This window comes from Pteropus alecto, unplaced genomic scaffold (assembly GCF_000325575.1).
Source record: "Pteropus alecto unplaced genomic scaffold, ASM32557v1 scaffold157, whole genome shotgun sequence".
NCBI lineage: Eukaryota > Metazoa > Chordata > Mammalia > Chiroptera > Pteropodidae > Pteropus > Pteropus alecto.
Window position 1 is genome coordinate 2,183,912 of NW_006440626.1, and position 9,448 is coordinate 2,193,359.

Here is a 9,448-nt window from a genome sequence, read left to right on the forward strand (position 1 = left end):
TTTCCCCACAAAGCCATGAGCTCCACAAGGACCACCACAGCATCTGTCTGGCACTGGTTCGGCATATAGCAGGCACTAGATGATTGACCGTTGAATGACTGACTGAAAATACTTAAGGCATCTACTTATTTGTGGTGGTCCTTGCCCCCCGACCTGCGTGACTCCTGCTGCCTGCCCGGGTCTTTGCCATTTATCCCCAGGCTGAGATTAGGAAGAATTTAAGGTCAGGGTGACATCCTGTCCTGCTCCCCCAGGGTCCTTCGATGGTCACTTGGTGAAGCATTACTGGACAGTGTTAGCGTGGCAGACATTCGGGACCGTTGACAAGCCACAGCGAGACCAGATGGTGTGTGAGGAATGGTGGAAAAAAATCTGAAGAAATTTAGTCTCAAGGAGAGAAGATTTAGGAGTGACCATGTATTTGAAGGCTGAAGAACAATAACAGGTAAACGGGGTTGTTTCAGAGGCTAGAACCAGGGACAGTGACAGAAAAAATGAGGAGGCCCGTATTGGTTCGGTTTAAGGAGGGCCTTTCTGTTAATGTTCTCTAAGCGTCGGAATGGCTCTTATTTTGTGGTAGTGAGCCTCCCGTCACGGGGATACCACTCCCAGGGGTGTGGCCGAGAGGATGTATCAGGAAAAAGGGTGGAATAGGTGACTCGTAAGTGGCTTCCCACCTGTGAGCTTCTAGGAATTGAAGGCATGTGCTGCACTGCCCCAGTGTTCGGGTGTGACTAGAATTGTCATCTGGTGCTTCTGGAGAAGGGGAAGAGCCATTTCAAGGCATGGGGAGGAGAGAGCAGTGAGCAGCCTGAGGGCCACTACAGAGATAGGCTGGTTCAAGCTCCTGAGAGAGAATTTTCTGTTCACTTGCTGATTCCTTGAGTATCCCTCTCCTCCATAGGAGGTCTGCCCCCTGAGGGCAGGGACTCAGCTTGTTCACTGTGGTGTCCCCAGCACCCAGAACAGCATCCAGTGTACAGTATGTGCTCGATAAACTTCTGACTTAAGAGCCCAGCTCCAGAAGCCTAGTCCTTGGGGGAAACCCTGCCCACTCACTGGCTGTGTGATTTCCGTCGGCTCTTCACCTCTCTGAGTGTGTTTCCTTGTCTCCTGAGTATGCATGGTGACATGAGGGTGACAGTCATCCCCACCAGCCTGGTGAGCAGAAGCAGAGGCTGAGCTTGCACACTTGGGGCCCCATCAGCCCGGGTTGCTCTCCTGCTACTCTTAGCAGTGATGATCACATCTCTGTGTTGGCAGGTCCCACCTCCTCCACTCCCACTGTCCCCTGGGCAGGCTGTCCCCAGGTCCTGCCTGCTGGCTTACAGAGAAGGGCAGACCAGCTGGTGGGGCCAGAACATTGGCAAATGCCAAGGGAGGGCGAGAGCTTGGGGCTGGCAGAGCCCTGGGCTGGGTGAAGGTTGAGTCATAGCCATAAAAACTGGTGTGTGTGGGGGGTGTCATGATGACATGGCCCTCACTTCCAATGGGGAAGGTGCTGTGTCTCATGCCTCAAGGCAAATTAGCCCAAATAGAAAGGCCCAAAGAAAGAAAGGAAGCAGAAAGGCAAATAGGAAATTTTAACCCACAGTGGCCCAGAAATCCCTTCAGCTGGAAGCATCTGGAGCATGAGCTCCCTACCTGCACCCAGCCCACCCGTCACTTGGCTTGGAGCGGCTTTCCCATTTGCAGGTGTGTAGAACCTCCAGGCATCCCCCTTCCCAGTCATCCATGCCTCTGGACCACAGCTTATGCTGTTCCTTCAACCTGGCATAAGCTCTTCCCCTCCTCCACCCCCTGCTGAAGTCCCGAGGCCCACCCAGTTAAAACACCATGTCCTCGAGGCTTCAAATCATCTTCTGACACAGCCCCTGCCACATTCCTCTCCCTGCCCTTGACATTTCAGGTTTTGATGACAGTACCTGGCAGGTCAGTTGGTGTCCTATACTTTACCTTCCTCTCTCCTCCCACTAAATCATCCTCCCTTCCCCCAGCTTGAATACGGTCTGGTGGTCTCAAACATTTTCATATCGCTCCACACATATTCATTCAAATTTCTCATAGGTGCATTTGCTGTTCTCACAGTTCTGACACGAGGAGCTGAAAATGTGGAACGGCTGCTCATTGAACAGGAACTATCACTCCTTGGTATTTACCCAAGCGAGCTGAGAACATATGTCCGCACAAAAACTTATGCACCAAATGTTTATAGCAGCTTTATTGATAACTGTCAAAACTCAGAAGCCACCAAGATGTCCTTTGATGGCCGAATAGATAAATAAACTGTGGTACATTCAGGCAATGGAATATTATCAGAGATAAAAAGAAATGAGCTATCAAACCACAGAAAGACATGGTGGAACCTCAAATACATGTTACTAAGTGAAAGAAGCCAATCTGAAAAGGCCGTGTACTATACGATTCCAGCTCTATGATATTCTGAAAAAGGCAAAACTACAGAGACAGTAAACATATCAGTGATTGCCAAGGGCTGAGGGTGGGGAGAAGGATGAACAGGTGGAGCACAGAGGATTTTTAGAGCGGCGAAACTATTCTGTACGATACTATAATGGTGCATATGTGACATTACGCATCGGTCAGAATCCATAGCAGGTATAACAGAATGGAGCCTCATGCAAACTGTGGACTTCAGTTAATAACAATGTACCAATGTTGGCTCATCAGCTGTAACAAATGCACCTCAGTAACATGGATATAAATAATGGGAAACTATAGTAGGGACTCTGTACTTTTTTAAAAAACAATTTTTATGTTTTGATTACAGTTGACTTATAATATCTCTGTGCTTTCTGATCAACTTTTCTGTGAACCTAAAACTATTCTAGAAAAAAATCCACTGCTTCTTTACAGCACTGAAGGTGTCGCTCCTCTGGAGGCTGTGTGTGTCCATCTCTGTCTTTCCTGCCTTTTTTTCCCAGAGGCCTGAGTCACAGGAAGATCTCAAGAGGCGTTCGCTGAGTTTCCCATCAGGCAGGGTGCTGTGATGAGCTGGCCGAAGAGCTTACACATCGAGGAAGTGGTCAGCAGATAGTTCTCGAGCTGTGGGTTGGGTGGCTGTGGGGTCAGGCCTAACGTGGGCTGGGGGCTCTTGCGCTCACAAAGGCTGGGGCACACATGGCTGGTTCAGACCCTGGCATTACCCCTCACCCCCTTGAGCAAGGTTTGTCACTGAACCATAGCCATTATGATTACTGGGGGCTGGGAGAAGCCCACCCAGCACGTGATCTGTCCCAGTAGGTGCTCAGTGAAGGCTGACTGACCAACCATATGAATGAGCAAGTGGTGGCTCGCTCCCAGGCCTGGTCCCAGGGAGGGCCTGGCTCTGAATGCCTGCTGTCTGGGCACACAACAAGACCGCCGTGACCTGTAATTAACCCAGGCCAGGCTTGGCGGGCATGCAGGCTGTGGGCTCTCCCGATGCCCACGTGATACTCCCATCCGCTTCAATGAATGCACGTGCTGCAATCTGAAACCAGAGCCACAGGCTGGAACCAGTTGCACAGAGAATAGAGTTGTCACAACAGGAAGGGTGGGTTCAGAGCCTATAGGAGGGACAGTGGGAGGGGGCCTTAGCCCTGCTCTCCAGAACCCCAGGCCATGCAGGGGCTGCCAGGACCCAGGTGCCTAGAGGATGGCTACCCAGAACATGAACTTGGCCGGGAGCTAGATTCATCCCTGGCCAGCTACCCCTGACCTTGTTCTTAAACTGTAAGGAGAGTTGTTTGCTCAAGGCCTTCAGGAATCTGCTTGTACTCCACCTCTGGCCTACAGCCCTTCGCTCCCACAGCTCCTATTACCCGCCCCTCAGAAGTGACCTTCCAAGTCCTGCTTATCTTCAAGGATCTGCTCAAACTCTGCTTTTCTCAGGACCCTCCAGCGCACTGCTTGGGCCCCTCTTGAGCCTTCTCACAGCCTGCCTCCTCTGGCCCTCCCTACCCAGAACAAGTACTTGAAGGTGGGAAATGTGTATTTTTCATTCACGCCTAGCTCGGTACCCGGCATCATGTGTCTGTTTTGTTGGGGGAGAGATAGAGTTGGTGTAGGGAGAGGATGCTGGGGAAGGAGCCAGGAGGCCCACGTTTGAGAGGGCTCTCTGGCCCTGGTGGCTGGAAAACTTTGGGCAACTTCCCTGACTTCCCTGGGCCTCTGCTTCCTCACCTTAGAAAGAAGGTAGGACTCGCCTGCTCATCCTTGGCGGGGAGGTCTTCTGGCTTTGATGCCATGTGGTCCCAAATGCCCCACACAGCCTCCTCCTGCCAGTCCCTCCCGCTCGTCTCATTCCTTGCCCAATGCTGCACTTCGATGTCCAGGTGTCGCCCCTATGCCTATTCTGTTGACCACTCATTCTGATCTACTATTCGTCATTCATGCATCTGAAGAAAAAAGGGAATATTCCTCCATCACATGCACTCCTGTGCATCTAGTTCAGATGATTCGAAATCATCCGGAACTCACCCTGGCAGCCTCTGGCTTGGATTTCTCATCTGCTGGCCAGACCCAGAGAAAAGAGAAAGTGGGTGACCTTGGGTGGTCCACCGGGCAGAGGCGTTGCTTGAACTTCACACGGAGCTGGCCTCCCCCACCCTCTGCCCCCAGTGGGGCTGTTTGGATTGGAGAGTGAGTTCTGATGGGTCTCAGACTTGGTTGGAAGAAAGGGGGGACAAGGAGATGAAGTGGGGCAGGAATGGGGCCTGGGAGGAGCGGAGGGCTGTGGGAGTAGGTGGTAGGGCGTGGCGGCCTGTGAGATGGAGAGATGGTGCCCACATTCCTGTGTGGGTGATAACGCCAGTGAGCCGGGCGCTAACCTGACCTGGAAGTCCACCCTCCCCTGAAACTCGGCCTCTGGAGAGGAGCACCCTTTGGCTCTGACCCTGTCGGGGCAGGGAGTGTGGGAGAGGGAGCAGGAGTGGGAGCGAGCTTGTCCACTGCCAGGCATGTCACCTGCTCACTCTCTCCTTTACAGACCAGGAGGTGTCTGGCGAACATGTGCACGATGGCGTGAGCCAACACCAACATTGACGGTGCCAGCACCCACTGTGTGCCCAGGCACTGTGCAAAGTGCTTTCATCCATTACTGCATTTAATTCTTCAGTGACCCCCTGTCAAGTAGGGGCGAGACATCATTTTCCTGTCCAGACAAGGACATCGAGGCCAAGCCAAGATGTGGGTGACTTGCAAACTCTGAAGCCATAAACCTAAAGTTGCTCTAAGAGATAAAGTCTATTAAAACAAAACCCAAAACAGCAAAAAAAGTACAGGGAACCTCTGAGCCTTTGACTGAGTCCTAGGCGTTCCTAATTTCTGGGTGAAAAAAAATACCTTGTTAGCACAAGATAAAACTGGGCCTGTGTCACTCAGGCCTCTCCTCCTTCCTTTTAATACCAGGAAGTGACTGAGACTCAATTCAATATTTAACAGAGAGTAGAGGTGTCCGTGGAAGCCTGATCTCTCCACTGCTACTTATAATGCAGCCGTGATGGTGACATTGAGCTACATATAATCCTGGGCCCTGGGAGAGGGGCGGGCCTAAGACCACCCATCCTGAGGTTCCCCCCAGCCCCAGGCGAGGTATAGATGCCCCTGAGGCAGAGCCCCTGTCCAGCGTTTCACAGATGGTAGTGCTTCAACAAGATAAGCACAGACACACACAGGGACGGAGGTCCCTCCTAGTCAGCAGGACCTTTGGTGACAGCTGGTCTGGGGTCCAAGAGCAGCCTTTGATGGCTCTCCACTGTCTTCAATCATGGTTTCTAAACTGTTGTTTTTAACTGTGTAACACTTTCCATGACATCTTGCATATAATCAGTAGCAGCATTTTATTGGTATACATTTATTTTATAATGTAAGTATTGGTGTACAACTTCTTTTATAAGTTCCAGTTTATTAACATTTATTTGTTATAGAGTGAACCAATAAAAGCAAATTGACTTTTTTGGTGAATTCACATTTTGAGGCTGTTGTGGTTTTTTAAAAAAATTAGCTTCAATAGCTGATTTTATTTGTATCGAGGAAATATGGATTCATAGAAATAGTAGCATGTGATAACATCGTAAAACAAAAAAAATCTTTTACAATCATGAGATGACTTTCAATTTGTCTGATCTGAGGAGCCCACAAAGAAGGATAAGATGACACTTTGTTTTCAGAATGGAATCACTATCTGTATCCCAGGACCTCCTCATCCCCCTGAATTTTGGGAACTCAAGCAAGGAGTTCCTGAGGGAACTTCTATCTTCACCATGTGGCAGAAAATGCTTTACAATGTATCACATAAAGTCTGGGCTTCTTTAGATCTTCATTCAAAGTTTCAGTCACTTTAATGTGTCAATTTCATTGTTGACACTTATTTTACTTTGATACTAATGGCAACATTGTAACCCTGAACCCCCCAAAAGAGCTTTCCCACTTAGTATAAGTTAGAAGTATCCCTCCAGAGCAATGCTTTCAAAATGTATGAGGCATAAGAACCAATTGAGGAACTTGTAGAAAATGGGGTGATTCTAATGTAGGGTGTCCTGGAGATGCCTGCTTTGGGAAATGGCTGTCCAAATGATGTGACCATATCCTGTGTGGGAGGAGGCTCAGGGACCACAAGTCTTGCCCAGTGGCTTTGAGTGGGACATGGCACAGCGTGGTACCTGTGAGTAGAGCCGTGTTCTTACTGGTACAATTTAACATGAGTAGATGTGCGCAGGCCAGGATGGAACAAAATAGAACCAAGCAAGAAAGCCTGGGGTAATTGCCTCTGAATCAATGGCACATTTACAAGAAATTCAGATCTTTAAGCAACTTGGCAAGGGAGAGCCTCATTCTGAGGTATATGCAGAAATGTACTCCTCAGGGATCAACAGTTAATACTTTGGTGTCTCCAAAATATTCATGGTGCACAGAACGTTCTTGGAATTTTTTTTTTTTTTTTAAGAGCACTTTTGTAAAATACTTACAGCTCCTTGGACGCACTCAACCACAGACTGGGCCAAGTATTTCCTAAGAGCACTACAGGTGCGATCTCAAGAATCCTCCAACTTTCCCTGAGCACTAGATTCTGTGATTAGCCCCATTTCCCAGGTGAGAGAATGTGAGACCCGGAGTGGCGAAGCAACTCGCCAGCATCGCGCAGCTACTCGCTGCCCAGCTGCCATGCCCACCGTTTTCCGCCTTACTTCTCACGTCCGCCATGCCCCGGCCAAGCGGAACCCTCCTCTCTCCTTGGAAAGCAGGATAACTTGCCACTGGGCCTTTGCTCTCATAATTTCCATCTGCCTTGGCTCACTTAGATATCACTGCTTTCAATGTCCTCCGCTGGGATCACTGCTGTCCTTCAGTGGGAGGCCTTTCCTCTGGCTCTTCTGGACTCTGTCCGTGCAGGATCTTCCCAGGAGCTGGAGCAGGACCCAGGTCCATCCCTCCCTGACCTTCTCCCCCACCCCGCCTCCGCACCCTGCACATTGGAATTAATTATCTTATGAATGTCTGTAACAGACTTTGATTTTTTTTTTTAATTGAAAGAAGCATGTATATCACTGTATAAGACTATTTTACTAGCAATACAACTATATCTGGATATTTTTATTTTTTGAAGATTTTTGTTCAGTGTGATAGTATATCTTAACCTGGGCTGTCTGTTTCTCCTGGCTGCTTAGTAGGAAATGGCTAATAAAAGACTAACCTGCTCAGCACTGGTTCCAGACCCAAATAATGGGCACATTTTATGGGAAAGAGGGAGCGAAATAGCAGTTGACAAAGTGTGACCACATGTTAATTGCTCAGATACTGAGCACTCACCTGCGCGCCAAGTCGCTCTGCACGCTTTTACCTGTTTTGCCCCATTTACTTCTCGCCACAGCTCTGGGAGGAGGGCTCTGTCAACATCCCTGTGTCACAGATTGGGACACAGAGATGGAGAGCTTCAGTGACTTGCCCAGTGCCCCTCAGTGGGGAAGGGGGGCAGGCAGGATTGGGCTCCAGGCTGCTTTGAATATAATTGAAGGAGGAGGTTGGATGCAACGTTGTGAAATGTTTGTGGGGATCAAAGTTGGTTCGCAGCTGGCAAAGGGGAGCTCTCTTTGGAAAAATGCCCTGGTCAGCAGCTGGGACAGAAGATGAGACCCAAAGCGCTCAGCAACGGTGTCAAAATGGCTGTGTGTAAGAAAACGAGAGGAATTTGGGTTTTGCCCCAAGAAAGAAGGGAAAAGAAGGGAGCGCTGCATGGGTCATGTGGCAAGGTAGTGACCTCTTGAGCCAGGAGGCCAAAAGGGCTCAGGGGTTGTGTTGCCAGGCAGTACCAGGCTCAAAGGCTCCCTGGCACCCAGTCTGCAGGAACCTCCTGCTAGCCTTGCAGTTGGTGTGACCATGTAAATGGACATGACGATGATGCTGAGGACCAGTGGGCATGTGGGGAAGAGCAGGAAGGTGAAGGCAGAGGTGACAGACACTGTTCAGAACCCTTGGGAAGGACTCTGGAATTGCAGTGTGGGTGGGACTCACCCAGATCTTAGGGGGCCAGCCCCCCAGCTGACGACTGGGTTCAGCGCTTATGCTCCAGAGGTGTTTTTAGGTAGCAGAGTGGTCCCTGTGGGCCGAGTCCAGGAGACTGGCAGGGACTTCTTGGCAGTGGCTTGTCCTGGCACAGCATGATTTTTAAGAAGGTTTAGGAAGGGAAAAGCGCTGTCTTGTGGACTCTCTTCCAGTTCGACCCATAGGCACAGGAGTCACAGTTTCAGAGTCCCCACCATTTTGTATCCAGCTTTTTTCTTTTAACATTTTTGTTTAAGCATTTCCCCATATTTTGTCACACCGTCCTCATGATTATTTTCAAGGTGGTGCTGTGGAACAAGCCTGGGGTCAGGCTGACCTGGGATTCTAATCCTGGCTCTGCCATTTACTCTTTATTCCCGGCCACCCCCCAGCAAGTTACCTGGCATCAGTATCCAAAGCCCTCCCTTGGGTTCTGTACCGCCCCCTCCACACACACACCTCTCTGCCCTCCTTAAACTGAGTCTGTTCCAGTGGAAAACACTCTTGTGGCATGCGTCTGAGGAAGCCCAGATGGCACGGGCTTCTCTGAGTGCCCTAGGGAGAGGAACTTTTAGAAAGACTTCTCCGAACTCCCAGTCAGGTGCAGCGCTGTCCTGCCGTGCCACCCACCCCCGGGGTGCTCGCAAAGATGCAAGACCTCGCAGTCCACAGACCCTGAATCACTCGGGGTCACCACCGTCCTCTCAGCTGGTTAAGTAGACACTCCCCCTTTGATTGACAGGGGAAGTCGCCAATGGCGCCCAAGGGAGAGCCCTTTTGCGCGCTAAGGGCGTGCCACCCCTCGCTCCCCTGGGCCAATCAGGGGCACCGAAGGAGCAGTGGGGCGGAGCCAGGCGCACAGGAGCCAATGGGACGAGCACAGCGGGCGCGGCGGGGGCGGTGCGCG

The 9,448-nt window shown here is 50.5% G+C and overlaps 1 protein-coding gene across 1 annotated transcript in view; it reads left to right on the forward strand.

Moving 5' to 3' along the window:
• Window positions 1–5,123, forward strand: part of TTLL1 (tubulin tyrosine ligase like 1) — a 41,003-nt gene extending 35,880 nt beyond the window's left edge. The window contains exon 14 of the mRNA XM_025050590.1: window positions 4,988–5,123. Within this exon, the coding sequence (XP_024906358.1) occupies window positions 4,988–5,108 (121 nt within the window). The 3' untranslated portion in view covers window positions 5,109–5,123. The remainder of the gene's footprint in view (window positions 1–4,987) is intronic.
• Window positions 5,124–9,448: the final 4,325 nt, after the last annotated feature.